At 36.8% G+C, this 24,958-nt stretch overlaps 1 protein-coding gene across 1 annotated transcript in view; it reads left to right on the forward strand.

The window, feature by feature from the left end:
* The first annotated feature begins 5,789 nt into the window (after positions 1-5,789).
* LOC145684090 (succinate dehydrogenase [ubiquinone] flavoprotein subunit, mitochondrial-like) overlaps positions 5,790-24,958 on the forward strand; it is a 109,197-nt gene continuing 90,028 nt past the window's right edge. The window contains exons 1-2 of the mRNA XM_081755975.1: positions 5,790-5,952; positions 10,815-10,901. Coding sequence (XP_081612101.1) covers positions 5,893-5,952; positions 10,815-10,901 — 147 coding nt within the window. The 5' untranslated portion in view covers positions 5,790-5,892. The remainder of the gene's footprint in view (positions 5,953-10,814; positions 10,902-24,958) is intronic.

Here is a 24,958-nt window from a genome sequence, read left to right on the forward strand (position 1 = left end):
GAACGGATTATTGTAAATCAATTCCGTGAAAAGATATCAATCGACACGAATATGGAAATTTTCAGGACTCAAAACCATAATCTTCTTAATAAAGGAGCATAAAAGAAATGAAGCTTCAACCGTTTCCTACGGATAAAAGAAAACGAAAACAGAAAATAATGTTCAATAGTCATATTTTCCTTTATTCTTTCCTTCTATCTCACCATACCATATTTATCATAATCACATAGACACAAGATGAAGAAGAACCAGCCAATCAGCCATCAACTATGACCTGAGTGCAAACAGTGATGTCATCTATATAACATTTTGCACGAATCAGATGCGAGTGTAAAGATATTTCTTTTCTAATTCCGATACCAAATGGAGACTAACCATGTAACGAATTCAGATACGGAAAAATATTTACCTTTAATCATCATATGTATGACTCAACATAAAATACTAGATTTTATTCAATATCTACAATATATATTTTATTTAATGTCTCAAGAACATATCATTTGAACCAACAGTTTCTAACATCAAGGAAACCCAATAATGAGCTTTGAGTTTCTCGCACCAATGAAAACCGAATGAATGTATCATTCATGTAGAGCAACAATGTTTTTCCCTCAACTACATGAAGTAGAAAGAAAACATTAACAATAATTAGGTTGTATCTATTAAATATTTCTAGAATAATTCAAATCGAGTCTTGTATCCACTAATCATTATCACATTCTTTTTTTCTGGAATTTGCTTTCTTTAATCTCTCTCTCTCTCTCACTCGTTCTTCTTGAAATGGCCATGACAATTTATTACGTGTAATTTTTCTCATATACTTACTGACAATTGCCCATATTACTTAAATGTGTAATCTCTGATAATTTATTATGTGTGTGTAAGCAAGTTTGTTCATGTACCCTTCATGAAAATTTGTTAATTTTCCCTTAGAAAATTTGTTTCCGGTACCGCGAGAAGAGGAATTATAGGCACATCTTTACCACACAACATTTACGAAAAAGAGGAATGATCTCAATTTTAAGATTTCAAAATTAATGTCCACTAGTATCAAGAAAAAAAATGTTAAGATATATTTTATTTGAAAAAAATACTTCTATTTTCTTTCGCATCCCAAAATTCGAATTTAGCGTATTTTTCTGATTCATTTTAGCGAATAAAATTTACAGATACCGAAATTCGAATTTAAATTATTTGATCTGTACCTTAGTTTATTGATAAAAATGTACATGTTCAGTAAAATTTTAGAAACAGAATTTTTTAAAATTTAAAATTTTGTTAAAAATTCTCTTTCAGATTTTTTTAAAAATTAAAAAAATGTTTTCAACCGATTTTTTTTAACAAAAATATTTGGGTAGAAAGAGAGTTTGAAACAAAATTCTATTTCTAGATTTTTAAAATTTGCTAATTATTCGTCACGAAAAATCTAACTGCTCCGATCAGGTGAATCGTTTCATTCTCATAAAGAATATTTTAGTGCTGACAACACTGACTTATCACTCAAACGTTGTTGACTACTTCTTAACAGTTAATTGTTGCAGGTTTAAATAGTAATGTCACTGAGGTGTTAAACTACAGCTTAATGTGAAATTCGAATGATATAAGCACGGCTAGATTCGAACCTAGGTCTCTGACAATGACAACAATCAAGCATTTTAGACAAACTACTATCATTTATTAAGATTAAAAATAAATATCTAGTAAACATTTGCGGCGGAATTCAGTGAGAATTCGTTAATCAGTTACGCGATTAGTTAATGTCGTTTTTATAGTTCTATACTAAGGGGGTGTACTTTTTGGTGGGTCTGCTTTGAGTTCAGTTAATAAGTTGATTTGAGTATGATTAACTAATATAATCCCAATACCTCCTGTGAGAAAAATAAATGTGGTTACTACGGAAATCTAGACGTGTCCATGCGTAGTCTGTAAAAATGAAAATATATATGAAATACGAAATTCGAAATGTTTTCTTTGTAGTTTGACATCACAACAAATAAAATAAAAAAAACTAACTAACTCTATGGCCTATGGAACCCGGAGGTTCAATGCCGCTTTCACAAAAGCTCTCCACTGACTTCTATCCTTAGCTAACTGCATCCAGTTTCTACTCTATATTCCTATCTCTGCGAGATCCATCTTAATATTGTCCTCCCATCTGCGCCTAGGTCTTCCTAATGGTCGTTTTCCGATTGGTCTTCCAGTCAAGACTTTGAAAGCGTCTCTACTTTCTTCCATTCTAGCTACATGACCTGCCCACCTAAGCCTCCTAGACTTGACGACCCTATAAATGTTGGGTAAACCGTATAAACTATGTAGTTCCTCGTTATGAAGTTTCCGCCATTCCCCATTCCCGTTCCTCTTGGGTCCGAATATTCGTCTCAGGATTTTGTTCTCAAATACTTTCAGTCTATGTTCTTCCCTCAGACAAATTAATGGTTACGAAATTCAATTATATTTAACGTATTCATTTCTGAGGGATGTACTTACGGGGGGGAATAAGTAGAAGTCAATTAACAATAGCGACAATAGAAGGATTGTGTTGTAATTATAAGGAAAGACAATTTATCAATAAATTGTATGTATTCCTTAGAAAACTGAAAATTTTCTACTATAACTATAATGTCACTTTAAGAAACAGTTCAGCTATTGTAGAGGACTCGGCTTAATAGCTTTTTCATCGTTAACTAACCCGATGAGGGAAAGGTCGATAAAAGAAAGAGATACAGGTAATTAACTGTGTTTGAATTCTCATAATCTAAGTTTTTGTTGCTAAACCATGGCTAAACCAAATTATCTTATGCTCTAAATTAATTAGTCACATGTGATTAACTTAGTCAACCACTACGGGCGAATCAGAGATTCTGAATAATACACTTCTGATAACCATGCGTTAGCCAAACCCCTACTATGGTGCTAACCATATATCAGAGCGACTCTGCATAAGGCCCTTAGGCTCTAAATACAAAAAGCTCAAAAATAAGGAACTGTTTTTGTCATTCTTTATGCATTTTAAATTCTACTGACAAACAAAATGTTTATCATTGCAATGAAAGAATCATGCGATATCAACAAAATACCTAACGAGAAAGACTGGAGATGATTTATTTGAGAAATTCTACAAGGAAAACAGAAATAAATAATAAAATAAGATACCTAAATTCTTTATTATAAGTTATAAAGAATAAAAACAGACCTAGAAACTATAAAATATTGTTTTAATTAAATGATTACCTTAAAATTTTACGTTTCTTTTCAATTTCATGGCTATACGAGACATGAACCTATAGCATAACGTGAGGTATGCCCTCACAGGAAATCGAAGTAGGACTTCTCAAAAACTGTCACCAGGAATCGAACTAAGGGACCTTGCATTGTGTTAATTCCTAAAAACCTTTCACCATGGCAACATGTACGTACATTAAACTGGTGGCCAATCTAAGCTTGCTGTGACGTAAGCACTGACCCACTCACAATTATAAGGAAAGTCTTGTATTCATGCGCGCGTTTAGGAGAGTTTTCTACAGCTGACAGTCAATGTGTGAAGCGATGTGTAGGAATCGAGACAGAGCTTCCGATTGACGATCATATAGCAGTCAATCACGTTCGAGGCGGATAAAAATGTAAACAAAAGCTTATTGAAAATCTATAGCCACCTTGAGTCCAAGATGGCGGCTTAAAATCTATGTCATTCATAACAATACACATCTAAATCTCTATTTTTCTCTATTATGCATTTAGAAACGATAGGAAGACTAAATAACTACTGAATTTCGATTCACTTCAACTATTATTTCATCCCGTAACAACACATATATGTTTTGTTCCTAATGCACGTTCGTCACGGTTCTCTCGATATCATTTACGTGAATATAACGAATATGCGATGAACACAAAACTCTGACTTCCTACTCATACTGCTAAACAAAAGTTGAATACCTTCGGGACTTTTCTAATTTTATCATATGAAGGACCTGCTGCACCAGTCAGCTTGGGGGCTCTATTGTAACGTATTCGTGATGGTTACATTTGTATGTCATTCATTGGTTTGATCGCAATGTTTCAAGCAATACCAAATATATAAAAAAAAGAAAAAAGAAAAGAAAAGAAAAAAAGAAACATTCATTTATGAGATTGGCGAGCAGTACCAAATCACGTGTAAGTCATTTCAGTACATTGAGCTGCGTCAAACTTTGTTGGTTTGGTCACAATATTCCAAGAAATAGCATATTTACTTACAAACTCATTTTTCACGCTGGCAGCCATACTGGATTACAGATACTACTCTTTGATATTTTGTGGATATCTACTATTAACCATAAACGTAAATACCACATTTCACTTTTCCAACACCAGTGGTTTGAGCTGGACATGCGTTAGATACATAGTGCGGCATTTTGAACTCAAAATGTAGCGTTTTTGAACATTTCGCATATCTTCGTCACCTACTAATCAACATTAATGCCAAATTTGGTTTCCCTAGCTTCAGCAGCTTGGTATGAATATCCTTTCGATATAGTTTTTAAGCGGCCATCTTGGATTCAAGGTGGCAATGGATTTTCAATTAAGCTTTTGTTTATAGTTTGACAAGCCCCAATTTTGCACAGCGAAATCATAGAAAGTTGAGACTTGCTCTATCTACTTTCATTTAACAAGAGCTTTCAAACAATGTGCTACTTAACCCCTCTTGAAATTTGGAACTTTTTAGTTGAACCCCACTTGGGACCCTGGGACAAGATGTTTTAACTTATATCGTTGTACTTTGAAAATAATACCACACTTCCTTTAGTGTTTTCATATTTGTGTCACCGTTTCCGATTTATACGGGTGGCCATAGTTTTTGTTTACATTTTGACCCGCCGCCATTTTTCACAGGGTTGTCGTAGAGAGTCGAGACTTGGTCCATTTTTTTCATTTTACAACAGCTTTCAAACGATGTGCTACTTAACCGCCCTTGCCATTTGAAAATTTTGAGTTGACCCCGTTTAGGACACTGCGGGAGACCCTGGGGCAAAGTGTTTTTTACTCCAAAAAGTTTGTCCTTAAAAATGATGGGATACGTTTTGGCCGAGATTTCCATTTACCCAACCGTTTCTGAACAAATGACTCGGTTCAAACTATTCTGCCAGGTATTTTTTTTTTTTTTTTTTTTTTTGTAGCTTTTACATTACAAAATATGTTGTAACTCACGTCATTCCGCCCGGGGACACGAATAACTTTGGGATAGGTCTAGTTATAACATATCAAATGCAAACACAATTGTCTCGTTCGGATCTCAGCGGAGCCACTGCGTGACCCTCCCTTGTGAGTACCATGCTGAATAATTATTAATAGAGAGGGGTTTAAAATTTTTAATTACTTTTCTCCCCTAATTTGTTTATGCAGTCTAAATTTCTGAAGATTATTACACGGCCACTACGAATAAGCTGTGCAGTTTCACTATACGGATCCATAGTATTAGTAGTAGTAGTAGTAGTAGTAGGTGGAGTAGGAGTAAAAGTAGTAATAGTAGTAGAAACGGGTTAGAAGTCCCGCAAGGGTTGGTTCGGTTCTGTTCTCGAAATGAAATGGGCAAATTAAAGAGTTGTCCATATTTTTTCTGTACGTTTTACAATCTAGGGATCCGTATAGTAAAACTGCACTGAATAAGAGCATTTAACGAAACAAAATGAAGTAACCATCAATAGTTAATTTACTTCTAAAGTTTTTAAAACAAATTACTGCCTAGAACTGTAGTTGCAGAAGCGTGTTGGGCGAACAATATTTCTACAAATCGAGCAATAGCCCATTGAAACTTTTGAAAGAAAGTGAGATATCCCTTAAAATACAATACATATAGTAACATATAATAGAGAAAACTTTGTTTGTTATTACAAGTAAATAGATGAGAACATGGCAAATCTGTTCATGATATCACGCATTATGGGGAGAAATATATATAATATGCGGTCGGTAAGTATTATGTGTTGATAGTAGATATTATATATTTATGGATGTAACTTTACGCATAGTCAAAACTCATTTTCAAAGGACAATTGACCAATTGTATCGATTTTTCTCAAGCTTTTCGGAGATAGAAATAATTAAATTTACTCACTTATTATTATCTACACTCAATTTCCCGTAATGATTTACAATAGGAGTCCTTATATTTGTAAAATTTACGGAAAAATATGTAATATTAATTAGATAGAGCACAGCACCAGTAATCCAAATGTGTGGAGATCTTATTTGTGAGATGTGTGTGTTGATAGAAATAGATGAATAAAAGGGGTCATTATAAGTACCAGTTCCTCGATAAGGAAACCATGAAGCACTAAATGGAGAGGGAATAAAGTGAAATATAGAATGTGAAGGGAGTGTGTTTACTGATAATGTGCAACCATACAAGTGTCCGAGATTTACCTGGTGATGGTTGTATTGTGTACTTGCTACAGTAATGAAGGGTTAAGTTCCAAAGTTGGGCGTCTGTTTCCAGCAAAATTTTTAAAATTTACAGGAAAGATATGGATAATCTGATCGTTTGTGTGCTTGATAATATATAAGAGTCTCGAAAAATCTGTTTATGTGTTATATATAAGCGGTTATAAACATGGGACTATACGGCGGAGGGAACTACTTGGCGCAAAGTAACCGAACAGTTGCATTGTGGAAAAGAAACGAGTATTTATGTTATCAACATGGCGAATGTACAAGGGCAATAAATTAACAGTTTTAACATTTGTGAAGCAATACGTTGATAACGAGCAAAATCTTTTAAAAGTTTGTGAAGATTACGGATTAATGAACCTAATAACAAATTGCAGAAAGTGTGCAAAGGAGATAACAGCGAAAAAACGTGGAGAAAGCGGACGCCCAACTTCGGCATTAATGCCGTAATGAGTAGGTCTACTGGAGGCACTTAGGATATCATGCAGAAGTATCAGAACAAAAGTACATTCCACAGAAAATATTAAACTGCAAGGTACATTCTGTTTTACATACTTCCTCTCGTTTATTCTGTTGTGTATTTCGAATGTATAAAATTTTGTACAAGTGTCAATCTAGAAATTACAATGAGCAGTAATTTCGCCGTACTCAGTCGCGCGACTTCTAACCATTGGCTACAGATTCGAATCCCATTGAGTGTACCTAGTACAAGTAAAAAATGATTTTTTAGGCAGTTATGAAGAAATAGTTGCAAAGAAAGTACTTTATTAATATTCATAACAGTTAAGCACTCCTAAAGTGAATCTGTACCAAGAATACAACTCCACCCATAAAGAAGTATTCTTCAAGGACTAAGGAGAGATTTAGTGAAGAAAGAATTATTTGTGCATTGGGTTTATATATGAAACTCTGTTGTAAATCTGCTCTCAATTGGCATTTTATGAATATGTTCGTTTTCTTCTTTTCATTTTCCCATAATATTTTCCTTTGTAATACGGAGAGGTTTTTCTGATGCAAACCACATTCTTGGGTTTTCTTTCAATGAGAATTTTTGTTATTTTTTATTTTCATTTATTTTTCCGCTTCTCGTGTTCTCTCTATTTTAAATAACATAACATTATTTACAAAAACCTTTAAGTTTAACGTCCCATTTTTATGCCGTTTGGGCTAAAGGAGACGGTGATAATGAGAAATGAGTGAAATGGTTTAATGAAGAAAGTGGGAGGAAACGGGAGAACCCCGAGAAAACCCACGAACACGGTGTTTGTCCACCACAATGTCCACACGGCGCGAGCTGGTATCGAACCAGGGACCCCAAGCACCGGAAGTGAACGCTGTACCACTGAGCCACCGACCCCCCTGATTTATCGTTTATAAAGAACCCCCTGTTTATAAAGAACTAAGAAAAAGACTCATAAAACGTTTCATGTGGAGTATTATACTGTATGGGGGGAGGGAACATAGACATAACGCAAAAATGATGAAAAACGACTGGAAGCTTTCGAAGAATGGTGAGAAGGAATCAGGAAGAAAACGAATGAGAGGGTGATGGAGATGGTGGGAAAGAACACTTTTAGATATTATTGAGAAAAGGAAGAGAAACTGGTTAGAATATTGGCTATGAAGGAAGTGTACCATGAGGGAATGGTGACAAGAAAGAGAAGGAGGGGCGAAGAAGGCTCCATTAATGGACGAAATCAAAACAGAAAAATCGTAACGTGAAAAATCGTTGTTCGTTGTGGCCTTTTCGACATGGTATTATATTGCCCAATGTTTGCAGTTTAGGGAGTGTTTACCCGCTTCATACCCCACGTTGGCCGATATGAAAAAACATGCATGTCCTACTTTTGATTCCTTTATTCACTTCAGGAGTTTCAAGCAAATCGGAGTTTGACACTTGAAAAACATTGCTTGTTAGATCCTTTTCGCGTATTTACTCATTCCTTCTGTGTTGGAAACAAACATTTTATTAAAAAAAAAAGCGAAAAAAAATGGATATGCTATTTACTCAATTCCTTACTCAAACAACTATTAAATTTGCCAATAAACAAAGAAAAAGTTTCAACAAATGGTTTTATATTAAACAGGCCTAAACTCTCCAATACTAAAAAAAAAATAAATAAATAAATAAATAAATAAATAAATAAAATAAAATAAAATAAAATAAAAACTCAGACTAAAGCCCATCAAAATAAAATCAAAATATATACAAAAACACACGTCTAATAAACCTACTAAACATATAGTTTAGCATATGTTAACTTTAAAATCACTAATAAAATAAAATTTAAGGGCAAATATAAACTACAATTAAAACACAATAAAAACATTCTATTAAAATTATGAAAATACATAACTATAACCATTACAAATTAAATAAAACCTAACAGAAATTTTAATCACTATGCGTACTACCATATAACACGGTTTAAATGACTAAATCAACTCTCCAAATTATAATAACTACGAAAAAAGGGTGTTCAAAATTTAACCTAAACATACGTTATTACAAATAATATTACTTATATCCTTCTTAGTCACATACGTTGAAAACAACTATTAAATTTAAAAAATCACTTCCCAAAATTTTTTTCTTCAAGTTTAAGGTATATAGCAAAAAAATCTTACCATTTCAGCAATATCATACAATATAAATTCATAAGCTAATTGCAGCTAACTTCAGCTAATTTAATAAGCTAAATTCAGCTTTTCTTATAAATATTCAATTTATTCAAACAAAAATATCACATTCAAAACAAAAATCAAAACTTATACAACTTCAACATAACTTAACATGCACTTATGTCTCAGCGTTTACTTCACTATGTATAAAAAAAATTATAAACCTACCATCACTTTCCATACAACTTCGGCACGCCACAATATTAATTGTTTTACACTTTATTACAAAAAATAACACAAGTAAAAGATAATAACAACTAATTAAATAAATATAAAAAATACTATTATATTCTTCTACTTTTGCAAGAGTTTATACTTTAATCCTATTTAAATTATAACGTTAATTCACAAAAAAAAACAACTTAATAACAGCTAACACTGCACCTTTAAATATAATTCTTACACTCAAGTATTAAAATTTTGTAACAAAGTAGCATATCCATTTTTCCCCCTTTTTAAATAAGTTTTTTGTTTCCAACACACTCCCCCACTAAAGGTGTACACTCATGTCCAAAATTATTGTCGCATGACTATAAATATGTTGTTGTAGGAATATAATTTGTTAACGAATTCGCCCGGTATTTCTTATAATGTTAGTATGTGTATAATCGGCAAAGACGAGTATGTGGTAAATTTCATGTCAAAAGAGCAGTAAATAAGAACAATAAAACGAAAAACAAAATTTCTTGTCCATTTAGTGACATTTTCTTTTAGTCATTTTAATTTTCGTATTTATAATTCTTTTCCTATGAAATTTACCACAAATATACATTTCCTGATTATACACATATTATCAGTATTAAAAATACTCTGCAAAATCATTATCAAATTATATTCTTAGAAGAAAACAGTTATAGATATGCGACAATAATTTTGGACATGAGTGTACATAATTTGAATAACACCTTTTAGTGTGTGTCTGTTTTACTTTTCTTATATAAAATTTTTGTTTCCAACACACTTGTTCAGTATATTTTTTTTCAATTTATTAGATTATTCTTCACCTTCTGGTATTTTCCGTGTGATTTCTAAAATTTTATTGGTTTCCTTAAATTTTCAGTTCCTCTTCTTGATAATTTAGGATAGAGGAAGGAGAAGGATTCGTCCAAGTGTTGATTTGTATGATCCATGATGTTTACGAGAAATGCTGTTTTCTCGTCTTGTGTCGTAAAAGTTTGGACAAGTCCCGTCTCGATTCTCGAAAAAACTTCCTCTTTTCCTCTCGGATCTTTTTGTGAATTTATGTACAAAGTTTATGCTCTGATATTAGCTTAACTTTATCCTATAAGTTTTTAGAATCCTTTTGCCTCACGAGAGGTCCACGAAGAGTATGTGATATAACAACATTTAAGTTATATTTATTATTGGAGTATATTTTGGACTGACTTGCATAGCTTTAATACGTTGATAAATGCTCTTCGTTGTGTTCGTACAATCACTTCATCACTTTGTGGTTTTTATACTATGAATCATGTCACACTAAAGCAGTATTTGAGGTGTAAGACTTGGCAAACTAGTATTGCCTGCGGGACTAAAAATTTCTCATCTTGTTCCGATTCACGTCTCAAAAACGGAATGAGAGTTTCTCGTCTCGATTCTCACCTCGTTTTCGAGACGAGACAAGACGTTTCTCGTCTCGTGGGCAACAGTATGTAGAAGTAATAATATATATACGTTTATTTATTTATTATTTTATACTTCAGCTCACATTTTTCAAGAAACCTTTGTGGTCCATTCAGAAGGCTCGTTACACCATTGGCAATGCCTCAAAAGGATCGACAGCGACACAAGTAAGTTTTTTCGTTTCTTTTATTTATTTAAAAGGTTGCTCATCACACCCGTCAACCACTTTCCTTAATTTTCTTTTGATAACTTCATACAAATCAAAGAATAGTCCCAATAGTATATCTACGTAATCTCGTAGTGTTAAAGAAATCAGTATTTAGTGAAATTGTTTGTGCAGGCAATATCCTTTCCATTCTTAAAGAATGTGTCTTCGAATCATGCGTGCATTCAGGCGAGGACAAAATAAAATGAAATGTCATTTTCTTAGAGAACAAGAATAAAATCCATCTAAAGAAAAAATACTGTCTAATTTACTCATCAGAATTTTATATGTATTTACGAGAAAATTACACAGAGAATTTTTAATGTTCCCTTGGAGGAGAGAGAGTGTGGAAAACGACTTACATTGTGAGGTTTGATCTTGATTGGTTCGTTGAGTTCTAGTTTAGCGTCCCTTTCAGCAGGGAGGCTATATGAGTCATGCTTCGAGTGCTTAACATAGAATAAAAACCACGTGAGCTATCAACAGGAATCACATCCGGATCTCCCGCGGACGCGGACGCTAACCATATAGCTACGAGGGAGTTTGAGGGTTGATCTTGCATGATAGTCCGTGCATCCGCCACTGCACGGGATTCAACACCCGGTCGTGGTTGGAACCCCAGGTTAATAATGGGTCGATCCTATGTGTCCGTCAACCTGGCCGCACCCACACCCGCACTAATTTTAAAGCATATGCTAAAAATTAGTACTAAATTAGTGCTGAGGACCAGTAGTGTTACAAAAAATTCTACTGTTACACAAACGTTAAAAAACAAACAAACAGACAAAAAAAGATTCTGGGTGGGTCTATGTTCACGTTAACCCTACCTATTCAACGGGTTGAGATGAAACTGATACATGAAGTTAGTGTTGAAGTAGTGCTGACGATACCGCATAGAAAGAAAATTAGTGCTCTTATCAGAAAGCCAAAAGACACAAAAATATTTAATAGCGGCATCATCAAAGAAGACAATCGATCCATCATTTTTATGATAAGATGAATAGCACTATTTTTTTGTTTGTTTGTTTGTGGTATCGTCAGCACTAATTCAATACTAACTTCGTGTATGAGTTTCATCTCAATCCATTGAATGGGTGGGACTAGCGTGAACCCAGCCCCACCCAGAATCTTTTTTGTTTTTGACATTTGTGTAACAGCACTAATTTTTTTTTAACACTACGAGTCGTCAGCACTAATTGAGCAATAGTCTTTGGCTCTAATCTTTTAAATTAGTTCTGGTATGGATGGGACCAGGGTCATGGACATCGATCCCATCTTTAATAATTCTGGTGTTTCATAAAGCATGCGATACACAAAACTCATTCTAACTCAACTGAAAGAAAGCAAAAAGCGAGAGGAAAATGCTGACAACCAAAATATCAGTAAACGTCTTAGAAATAAAAATTGTATATTTATTTATTGGGAAGGAAGTATAAAACTAAATAGGAAACGTACTTTAGGATTATATGACCATCCAAACGTGTATGAATTTTTAGTTTGGTCTGAAAATTACAATATCCTTTTATTTGATCTAATATATAGGCTACTTTAATTGGGAAAAGAAAAGGAGTATAGTTTAACGTCCCAGATATTTTAGTTTAACGTGAGTCTAACTAGAACTCAGACGTCCCTATTTTGACTCACACAATAATACTCTTCAAGCACAAACTGTTCATTTGAATATACAAAGTAAAACAGTCTTGCGATTCAGATTTCTCATACAACAAATTTTCGTATAGTTTACTGCTGCTTTTTTAAAAAGAAAAAAATCATACAAAACATGTTAAATTACGTCCAATATCAAAAAGATAATTCGATTGGTTGATATCAACGTCCTCTATTAGCGGCGAGGCTATATAGGGCGAGACCTACAGTTTTAAGTAGGGATGGCCACAAAGTTCCGGTTCTGGCGGAACCGGTTCCGCGAGGAACCGGTTCTCGGAGATCCGGTTTTCAGAACCAGTTCCAGACCTGGATCCGAAAAACCGGTTCCAGAACTGGATCTTAGGAACCGGTTCCAGACTTGGATCCGAAAAAACCGGTTCCAGAACCGGATCTTAGGAACCGGTTCCAGACCTGGATCCGAAAAACCGGTTCCGGAACCGGATTTTCTAGAGCCGGATCCGTTCAAACCCGAAAACCGGTTCAACCAGGAACCGGTTCTGGCCATCCCTAGTTTTAAGTGGAATCTCAACCACTGTAGTACTTTCGATGTTCTTTCACCAGAACAAAACACGACTCCTAGTGCATCCAAGGCACGCGACCTAGATATTACACTAGAGAGAACGGCTTACAGATAATAATTGGAGCGAAGCTCCTCTGTACTCGACTTAGGCGTTCGTTTATCAGGATATTCCTCCGAGATGCCTGAACCGTTCTTAGCCAAATTTGACATGCTGATTCAAGAGAGCATGCTGAGTGTCGTAAGGAGTCGCATGCCTCGATCGGACATACCATTGAGGAATAATCACCAAAAAACTGGATCTCCGAGATGCCTGAACCATTCTTCAAATTTGTGATGGTGATTCGACAGCGCACGCTGAATGACGTAAGGGTGTCACATATCCAGATCGGAAATACCATTGAGGAATAATCACCGAAAAACGGGATGCCTGTAGACTAAAACTTTGGAAAAGCATTTGGAGCACGAATTCTCATTGTAAACAATGTAAAATAGTATGAAGCCCGTTTCGTTTTGTTCTGCGAACACAATTTTTCCACGCCATTATGCTTTCCTGATATGTCAAATTCAACTATTTGCATATTGTTTCTGTTCATGAAAACAATTTATGCACTAAAAAAAAAAAAAACTATGAACAATCAATAAGAGTTAATCGCTTCGCTCCAAATTTTCAATTAATACATACCTAGAACATTAACTGTGCTTCACATATTCTACAATAAATTATTTTGCAGTGTAATTGAAGACTATGGGGCAAAAACCTGTCCAAAAAGTGAAAGTGTAAAGGAGATAGCTTCACAAGGGTTTCTCCTCATCCAATTTTCTTCAAACTTGGCACATGTATAGCAAATCGAAATAAATCGACACGTATTTTCTGTTTCTTGCGGAAAATAGGTTAAGTGCGGCAAAGACCCCCTATTCGAAAAAGGTCCCCTTGATTAAAAGGGTCAATTTAAAGAAACGAAACTCTGCCGATGCAAAGATGACTTCAAAGTAAGAAATACGGGTTTTGCCGTTTTTACGAGAAAAGGGTTGCAGGGGCTATGGCCCCTTCGAAATGACAAAGAACCCCGCACAATCCTTATGGGAATTGGATTTCGGTGGAATTGCTTAAAACCATATTATGTTGTAAATATGGTGTTCCTGAGAAAAAAGTCTCAATGAGCACAACCACAAATCACTGACCGTTTGGCCACTACAGAGCCACTTTTTTGAAAACAGCCGAAGATAACGATATTCTGGATTTCGGTAAAAATGACTAAACCCGTGATCCTGAAAAAAAGTCTTAATCGGGATAACCACCAATCAGTGATCGTTTGGCTACTACAGGGCCACATTTTTGAAAGCAGCAGTAAAGATAGTGTTATTCTGGATTTCGATGAAAATGAATGAAACTGTGATATGTTGTAGATGTTGTGATCCTGAGAAAAGTTTTTAATGGGCACAGGAGGAAGAACGTGTGCCAAATTCACCTGAAGTCTCCAAAATGATTGAAAACTTAAGAGGGTTTATTGATAGGGATGCATTCGAGTCGAGTCGAGTCGAGATTTAAGCCTGTCTCGACTCGTCTCGAGAAAATGTTGTCTCGACTCGTGTCTCGACTCGAAAATATGTTTCTGTCTCGACTCGTGTCTCGACTCGACAGTCTCTGTCTCGACTCGACTCGAATTCGAGTCGAGACGTCTCGAAATTCGAGTCGAGACAAAATATACGAGTTAAAATATACGCACACATCAGCCAGAATATTATGACTACCTACCTTATTGTCAGTGTGTCCAACTTTGGCTCGGATAACAATGGCGACGCGTCTTGGCATGGACGCAATGATCCTTGAAAGGTCACTGGAGAGAGTTGATTAGTACACATAGGCAAGGGCGCCGATTTTTCTGTAAATGTGGGGGGCATTCAGATGCAGAAGGCACATATATGAGGATTTTAAGACAAATTGTATTCAAATTATGCCAAATATTGTATATTCAAAATACAATGCGGGGGCTCACATGAGCTTTGGGGGTGCCCGGGCCCCCTCGGCCCCCCAGGATGGGCGCCCTTGCACACAGGTCATCTAATTCCCGTAAATTCCGGGAAGAGGGGCGATGCGCTCTGAAGTCATGTTCAATCACATCCCATTTGTGTTCGATTAGGTTCAGATCAGGCGAGTTGGGCGGCCAGCACATCACTTGGAACTTGTCCCTGTGTTCCTCGAACCACTCCATCACAATCCTGGCCTTGTGATATGGTGCATTATCTTTTCGAAAAATGCCACTATCGTTGGGAAACATGGTCGTCGTCTGCAAGCAGTGTGTGCCGTCATGGTGCCTTGCTCGAGCTTCACTAGACACATAGATGCTCACGTGAATGTTTTCCGGAGCATAATTAGCCACCGCCAGCTTGTCTCCGTCCCGCAGTACAGGTGTCAAAGAACTGTTCTCTTGAAACACGACGAATTCGCACCCTCCCATCGTCATGATGAAGAAAGTATCGGGATTCATCAGACAATGCAACGCTCTGCCACTGTGCCAAGGTTTAATGACGATGGTCATGTGTTCATTTCAGTCGCAGTTGCCGATGTCGTGGTGTTAACATTCGCACATAGATGGGACATGGGCTTCGGAGGACCATCGTTAGGGGTGTTCGGTGCACTGTGTGTTCAAACGCACTTGTACTTTGCCCAGTAATAAAGTATGATGTTAGTTCTGCCACAGTTCGCTGCCTGTCTTGTTTTACAAGTCTGCCCAGCCTATGACGTCCGACATCTGTAATGAGGTAGGAGCGCCCAACCCCTCGACGTTTGGACGTCGTTTTCCCTTGGTTTCGCGACTTGTTGAAGACACTCACCACAGCACTCCTCGAACATCCGACAAGTCCTGCAGTTTCCGAAATTCTCCTGCCGAGTATGTGGGTCATTACAACCTGCCCTCGGTCAAACTCAGATCGCGCGCCTTCCCCATTCTACACACGGCCAGCACTCTCATTGATACTACATGCACCGTACGCGTGACTGACTAGCAGGCATTCGTCGGCAGGTGACACAGATATCGCCTGGACGGAAATTATATCGATAGTAGGTTGATAGTCATAATGCTCTGACTGATCAGTACATACTAAATAAATTTAAAATGTAGGAAATTTTCAACATTCTGATTAACTTGCAGGAAATTTCACAATGAAAAGAAGCAACTGACTTGGACAAGACAACGGTTAGTTGATGGGGCAATCTTTTTTTCTGGTCTTTGAGGTGTGAGCTTTGACCATGCCTTGTGAAATTTTGATGTTTGGTGCTCATCAGTCGCGCTTCCATTTTTTTCTAATTGTTCCAGTTCATGATAATTAACAATACATTCCGCAGTTCGAATACATGTTCACGTTTTCATTCAATCCAACTCAAGCCGCTTCAGATACTATAGAGTTGTATTTGTTTACGAAGAATTAATTGCGTATTAGAAATACACCCCAACAAAACATTCTGCGTGCTCATCTGCTCAGTATTCAAGGTTTTAATTACAACCTGAATTGTTAAAATGCGAACGTAAGTTGCATTAGATATCTAAGCAGTTCCTAGTCTATGGATAATTCAAGCAATGCTAATTATGGTCTTTCTAGCAAGCACTTCTGCTGTTCATAAACCTTACGCATTGGAGTAGGGAAAAAAAAGAAAAGAAAAGAAAGAAAGAAAGAAAGAAAGAAGTAAAATTGGTAATTTTGCAACCGTGACTCACTCGGGCTCAAGCTCTCTATCCTCAATGGAGCTCGCGTTCGCTAATCTCAATGAGGATCACACTAGTCAAGTTTCTCACTAATTCGAGCTTGAGCTTGATATTTACTGTGAAATTCTCTTCAGCTCGATCTCGTAATGCCACACGTCCTTTCTTGCTTTTACATTTGTCTCACCATTTTCGATTTATACGGGTGGCCGTGGACTTTTCAATTAAGTTTTTGTTTTCATTTTGACCCGCCGCCATTTTGCACAGGGTTGTCGTAGAGAGTCGAGACTTGCTCCATTTTCCTTCATTTTACAATAGATTTCAAACGATGTGCTACTTAACCCCCATTGCCATTTGAAACTTTTTAGTTGGATCCCGTCTGGGGCCCTGCGGGGAACCCTGAGGCAAACTTTTTACCCCAAAAAAGTGTGGCCTTGAAAATGATGGGATACATGTTCACCGAGTTTTCCATTTACCCAATCGTTTCCGAACAAATGACTCGGTTCAAACTATTCTAGCAGGTAATTTCCTAGCTATGGCTTTTTAAATATCTAGAAATTGGCCATGTTTTTGGCCAATATCACGGGAACGGTAAGCCATAGAGATATGATATTGGTGGTAATCAATCCCTAATAGAATGCTAAACATTTTTGTCCTGATATTAATTGGTGGCCACTGGCCAACTGGCCATTGGCCAAACCACTGGTCAGTTGGACAGTGACTACCGGTTACTATTTGGTACCAAAATGTTTACCATCCTTTTAGATATTGATCAACACCAATATGATCTCTCTATGACTTACGGTTCCCGAGATATGGCTGCTTAAATTTCTGTAAATCGGTCATTTTTTGGCCACTATCTTGCGAACGGTTAGATTGACGCGAAAAATTTAATCATTTTGTCTAATAGTTTTTGATGCTCTATCTAATGCAGTGTACAAAATTGAAAAAAATGCAAATAACAGACAGACGGACAGATAGACACACAGACATAGAGAATTCAGTAACGAACTTTTTAAGTTCGTTGAATATGTTGTAACTCACGATATCCCGCCCGGTGACACGTATAACTTCGGGATTCGTCTAGTTATAACATATCAAATGCGAACACAACTGTCTCGTTCGGATCTCACAAGGGAACCTTCCGAAAATGATAGCTGCAGTGAAAGGTGTGGCCTATGCCAATTGAAAGAGCTGTAACAGAGATGAGCATTCCCAAAAAATTAGTTGCCCATAGCAATAGGCTCAGGAAATATAAGGGGTGGAAGTTCGGGAAACAGCAAGGCTGGACAAGGGGGAAAAGTGCAAATTCCACAAAAAAGGGGGGGCACGGCAAAATACAATGCTGACAAGTGATGTATAGAAAGAGACTTGCCACAATAGGGAACAAATGAAGGCCTCCAGTGGGGTTAACAGTGTTGCCAACTGCAATGAAAAGTACATGTTTTGCAAAGAGCACTATATGAAGTGAGTGCAATATTCAGTGTCAACCTGTCATGTAGAACATAAGATATGGCGTATCTAATCAGTGGTACAATCTAACAAAAGAAAATAGAAAAAAACAGAAGTACGAAAAATACGGAAAAAACGGAGTTGGCCATAATGCGCCACATTTGATCAGGGGCTGTACATATTAGAATGAACAAAACAAGAAGCACCGAATATGCAGGAAACCGACGTACCTAGAGTCGAAAAGAAAAACGAGTTCCAAAGTTGGCAAGACTGGCCATGGACATCCAGACAAGTCTAATATAGTTAGGCCACTCGCTTCAGAAAAAGAAAATTCCGGCAACAGGCATCACTCGGAATGCATCAATGTTAGAGTGATTGAGGCAATGTCAAGTCGGGGAACATGAAATGGTTGGGTTGAGCCAACAACCGATAATAGAAGTAGTGAACATTATGTCATGGTTGGGTCGTATGTGGGAATATGCAGGGTGTCCCATCAAACTTTGTGACCTGAAAGATTTGCGAAACGAACAAAAATGTGACGGATCCAGTTGTCCAGGAATGTACCAATGTCAGGGGGTGATAAAAGTCTGTGAGAAGCAAGTGCCCCCAGGATCCCCAACATAGGGCCCCAGGAGCCAACTTCAAATTTTCAAAAGGAAACAGGGACCGAGTGTTACCTCTCTCGATTGATCATAGAATGTGCAACAACATATATAGGAAACATTTGCTATATGAAGCATGTTTTTCTAAATGGACGCCACAAATATGTGCTGTCTTAACATGGCATCGAACAATGTGATCTCAAATTGCTGCGAAGCGAAAAGAGATGTTGCAAATTCAATTGCACAGTAATGTACTCATGTCGAGGGCCAAGAGAACTTTGTAAGAAGCAAGTCCCCCAGGGCTCCCATCATAAGGCTCAAGGGGGTCAACCGCAACATTTCAAATGGGAACAGGGGTGGATGATATTTCTCTGGATAGATACAACACCGTCTATTAAAAAAACATTTGCTATATAAATATGAAACAGATGTCAGGCAAGGACAACTAGCGGTGTTTCCCATATGATCAGACGATGACTTATTTATGGCACGAGCCATAGTAGAAGGTGGCTTAGTTAAAGAAACTACACCCTCTCAGTAACCTAAATTGCACGAAAATTTCCAAAGCAGGTTCATTGACCTGACTACCGCATGTTGCCCACTTTGTCCAAGAGCGGGATGGTTTGTTTCTAACTTTTCTACCGAAAAGCATTTGTCTGGAATGGTGTTTCGGAGACAATAAAATAAAGAAAATATACTAGGCAGAGAGAGAGCAGGGAGGAGGGAGTGTACCAATTATTCTTTCCTCTAAACCAGCGTTTCCCAACCTTTTTCAACTTGCAGCACACTATGGGTGTAACATGGATTCTCGCGGCACACTTATAGATATTATTATTTGTAAATATAAAACACACTGGTATTTTTTTTCTTTGATTACTGATCTCCTTCGCACAGAGAAGAAAGCTCGATCGCTGGGTTTTCCTCGTGGTAAATCACTATGCTAATTTTTCATTCTAATTTAAAAGGAGAAAACAACTGCAATGAAATGTTGGACTCAGGTTATTAAAAATACGCTTAGGACGTTTGCACACGGCAACGATAATATCGGTGGAAGCCCCGATAATATCGGTGTCGGTGTCGGCGTACTTTGCACACGTCGCCGACAATATCGGTGGAAGCCCCGACAATATCGGTGTCGGCGATAGTTTGCACACGTGGCCGATAATGTCGGCGCTGAGACTAGTATTGGACAGGACGTGAAAGAGAGAAGATGAGTCCAGCTATCAACAAGAGATATCTTCTTGCCTTGTTGTACTTACGACGTAGAAACAGGAAATGTAGATCGCGAAAGCTTTGGGTTCATCCATTATTAACTGTGCGTTATGTAGAAGGTGCTTTTTATACACTATATGAGAAATTACGCGAAGACGATGCAAAATTTTTTAATTACTATCGCATGTCTACACAAACTTTTGATTTTTTAATAGAAAGAATTGGAAACCATATTCAACGCCAGCATACAGAAATGAGACCCTGTATTCCATCCATAGAAATGTTGGCAGTTGCAATAAGGTAAGTCTATTATTATTATTATTATTATTATTATTATTATTATTATTATTATTATTATTATTATTATTATTATTAAAAAGATTTTAAAATATTCAAGAGTGGGTATACGTTACGGCAATAATTTCTAGAATATCACTTTCAATGGAAAAGAACGTTTTTTCCCGTCGACGGGCTTTAACTCTGACGAACAATTATACAAACAAGCGTTTTATCCAGTCAGGGATTCCGCCAGACCCCCCGATAGGGGGTGTCACCCCTAAACTTCGAGTAACACCCTCCAAACTTCTGCCTTGATCCGAGCCTGAATAGGCGATTTTTCACAATTATTTCATGTTTTGTGCGAAGAAGTCCTATTTGAATATAGAACTTTCAAACGATTGAAAGAATAAGTTTCTTCAAGGGATTTCTAATGAAACTTTCCTGTGAAGAATATAAATCCATTATATTTCCTAATTTGTCAGCTCTGGCAACAAAACGTGTGCTTGTTCCAATCGGTACCGCTTCAGTCGAGAGATCATCTTCAACAATGAATAGAATTTTAACTTCAGAACGGTGCCGGCTCCCCCAGAACACGTTAATAATTTGAAGGTGTCCTTGGAAGAACCTTGTTTACTGATGTTTGAAGTGAAAATAAAAGTGTTGAGGCTGATTTTGAAAATTTTATAGGTTGTGGACAGGCCTATCCGCCCGTATCCAAGGGGGTCTAGGGGGGCGGCCCCCCTAAATTTTTGCTGCCCCCTCCTAAAATTTTCACGGTAGGGTTGCAAATGACCTATAATATGGTGATGAACTATAATATGGTTGGATCGGGCCATCCCTAACTTCTGCCTCTTCCCCCCTACATTTTTGGGCTGGCTACCGGCCTGGTTGTGCATACGGGAAATGGTTCAGAAGTCCTATACGAGTGACATCGGTTCAGTTGGACCATGAGTGAATCAAAATAAATGAACTTGCGTTTCAAAGAACATTAAAGAACTTGGAACAGTGATTTTCAATCTTTGTAAGACTGCGCCGCGGTTCACAAATATGCTTGTAAATATATTTCCAATACTTTTTTTTTTCATTAGGATCACAAAGAGCATTTAACTTGCTTATTAAACAAACCCGCATAAGGCATGTATAAGTTATAAAGGTGTTACAATGTTTGAAAATGTGAAGAAGCGTAATAATGACGGTTCAGAGGAGAGTTTGTCAAACTATGCATACGGTAGTCATCAAGACTATTAATACATTCGTGAATATATGAGTCACATTGGTAAAAAATTACAAAATTACATGGGGGTAGCGTTGGAAGTTAGAGAAAAGATGTGCGACAAGTGAAGCGTGGAGTCACATCCCTGTTTTTGAGATCACAATCAAGAGAATGCCAAATGAGTCACTTGTCCTCGGGAGCTTTGAAAAGAACGTTTGATTATCCTAAGTTCGTTTCAAAATAATAATAATAATAATTCTACTTGTCAATAAATATTCTATTCAATCATTGCTTATCGAGTGAGACCGGGAAAATTGTGTGCACACAATTCTGATGTAAATAAAAGAAAGTAATAATAATCAGGATTTTTCCATATGCTTATGTTCACAGAGTATCAAACTGAAAATTACGCTTGAATTAATTTCCAGAATATAATAAAACTTAAATGCATTAGTAGTTTAAAAAGATACAATCAAAGAGAGAGAGAGAGAGAAAGAAAAAAAAAGGGAGTAGAAAATAATCAACGGAAATTGGTTATGTAAATTTCCTATATTCTATTTGATAACTATTTAGAGGGAAATCAGTACTCTTCAGACTTCCCACATTTTACGTATATATTTATTTAATAAAGGGAATTAGCTACTCCAAAACAGAGACTGTAAAAAAATAATAATCTGTTCCAAAGTTGTTTATAGGACAAGATAATAATAATATTATACAATTGTAATAGAAAAAATGGAAAAACAACAAAATTCCAAAGGAAAAAAAAAACAATAATACACAGCGCCTTGTCACTCTCTTCATCTAACCCGCTGGCCGGCCGACATTATCGGTGGCGTGTGCATCCAATCATAAGAAAACATTGCCCCCGACAAAATCGGTGTCGGCGGTACCGCCGACAGTATCGGGGGCTTGGCCGACAGCATCTGCGTGTCGGAGGAACGGCCGATAATATCGGTGGCGTGTGCAAGCTACGATTTGAATACATTGAAGTCGATTTCACCGCCGACATTATCGGTGGGACCACCGATATTATCGTTGTCGTGTGCAAACGCACTTACTCTTTCGAAAACTGTATCCAACCTTTTACTAAGAATGAAGATCATTAAATAACGAACGAACAAATAAATCTATTTTACTTTTAAAACACAAATGTAAATAATTTATCGAAAGGATTGAATGATATTTTAAATTTTCAAGTTACGAAATAGTCTGTAACGATAAAGAAGCAATAATGGTCATAACAATAACAAATACTTTTTTCAACATTAGAAATGTACAGAAACGTAACACGTCATGAAACTTAAAATTATAGATTCATAGTAGAGGTTCATAGTAATGTGCAATACAAATATACATTTTCCCCTACGTTTTGCAATTTGATTGCTATAGAATTAATAATTTTGTTTTGATATCCTCGCGGTACATCGGTGGCCCATTCACGACACACCAATGTCGCGGTATTTTCACTGCTAGCTTCTCATTTTAGACAGGTATATTTACAACAAAGCGTGCACCTTTGCACGCCCTTAAATCTGGCCCTGTCCAGAAGTTATGGAGCCCTATATCGTTCATGGAAATAAAAACACAATAGTTATAACTATGCTAAATTACTATAGACTGCCAATTGCTCATTCAGACAATTTATGATGTTCACTTTATTGCAATGTTCTTATACAGACTAGATATAGGGTACGGATAATAGTTTTATACAAACTAGATAATCAATTATTATTATTATTATTATTATTATTATTATTATTATTATTATTATTATTATTATTATTATTATTATTATTATTATATTTGAAGTACAATCAAATATCACGACATTAATTACTAGTTTTAATTAACTGAATTGAGCTGAAAATTAAATCTTGATCTCGGAAGATTAACTATTAAATTTATACGTTCTGTACCTTTCTAAAGTAATAAATGCTGGAATTGGTTTCAAGGCTGTTCCTGAGTGAATAATTTCTTCATAATAATATTAAAAGCTTTAGAAAAATTTTCGAGACATTCGAGTCGAGTCGAGATTTTTATGAGCTGTCTCGACTCGACTCGTGTCTCGACTCGAAAATTCGAGTCGAGAAACACGTTTGTCTCGACTCGTCTCGCATTTTACAAAGTGTGTCTCGACTCGAATTCGAGTCGAGTCGAGTCGAACCAAATGCTATTAATGACATATTTCACGCAATAAATGAAATTAATAAGTTTGTTGTCCATGTAAAAACTCATCAAATCAAATCAAAAGCAAACTAAGATCATGAAGGTCATTAGGTGATAAATAATTAATTTATTTACTCGTATATGTGGTTTTGTGTGTTAATTCGGGTGTGTTTGTGTTGTACTGTATTTAAATGAGTTTTCCAAAATACATGATTCCCGGTGAGGACACTTGGTCGAAAAAGTGTAAAAGCTTTCTCAGATCAGCCATCCTGAGTCAGATTTTCCTGGGTTTTCCTCATTCACACCAAAGAAATACCGAGATGGTACCTAACATATAGGTCTCAGGCTCCTTCCTTCCCCAACCCTTTCCTCCTTCCGCTTCCACGGATAGTGTGATCGCCAAAGGACGTCATCTCTCATACATGACGGGCTAACATGACCATAGATGCCGAAAGCCCAGAAATCTAATTCATAATCCTAGTGACGGGCTAACACGGCCATAGATGCCGAAAGCCCAGAAATCTAATCCTAATCCTAGTGACGGGCTAACATGGCCATAGATGCCGAAAGCCCAGAAATCTAATCCTAATCGTAGTGACGGGCTAACATGGCCATAGATGCCGAAAGCCCAGAAATCTAATTCATAATCCTAGTGACGGGCTAACATGGTCATAGATGCCGGAAGCCCAGAAATCTAATTAATAATCCTAGTGACGGGCTAACATGATTATAGATGCCGAAAGCCCAGAAATCTAATTCATAATCCTAGTGACGGGCTAACATGGCCATAGATGCCGAAAGCCCAGAAATCTAATTCATAATCCTAGTGACGGGCTAACATGGCCATAGATGCCGGAAGCCCAGAAATCTAATTAATAATCCTAGTGACGGGCTAACATGATTATAGATGCCGAAAGCCCAGAAATCTAATTCATAATCCTAGTGACGGGCTAACATGGCCATAGATGCCGAAAGCCCAGAAATCTAATTCATAATCCTAGTGACGGGCTAACATGGCCATAGATGCCGAAAGCCCAGAAATCTAATCCTAATCCTAGTGACGGGCTAACATGGCCATAGATGCCGAAAGCCCAGAAATCTAATTCATAATCCTAGTGACGGGCTAACATGGCCATAGATGCCGAAAGCCCAGAAATCTAATTCATAATCCTAGTGACGGGCTAACATGGTCATAGATGCCGAAAG

Source organism: Thermobia domestica, chromosome 4 (genome assembly GCF_964235325.1).
Source record: "Thermobia domestica chromosome 4, izTheDome1.hap1.1, whole genome shotgun sequence".
Lineage (NCBI taxonomy): Eukaryota > Metazoa > Arthropoda > Insecta > Zygentoma > Lepismatidae > Thermobia > Thermobia domestica.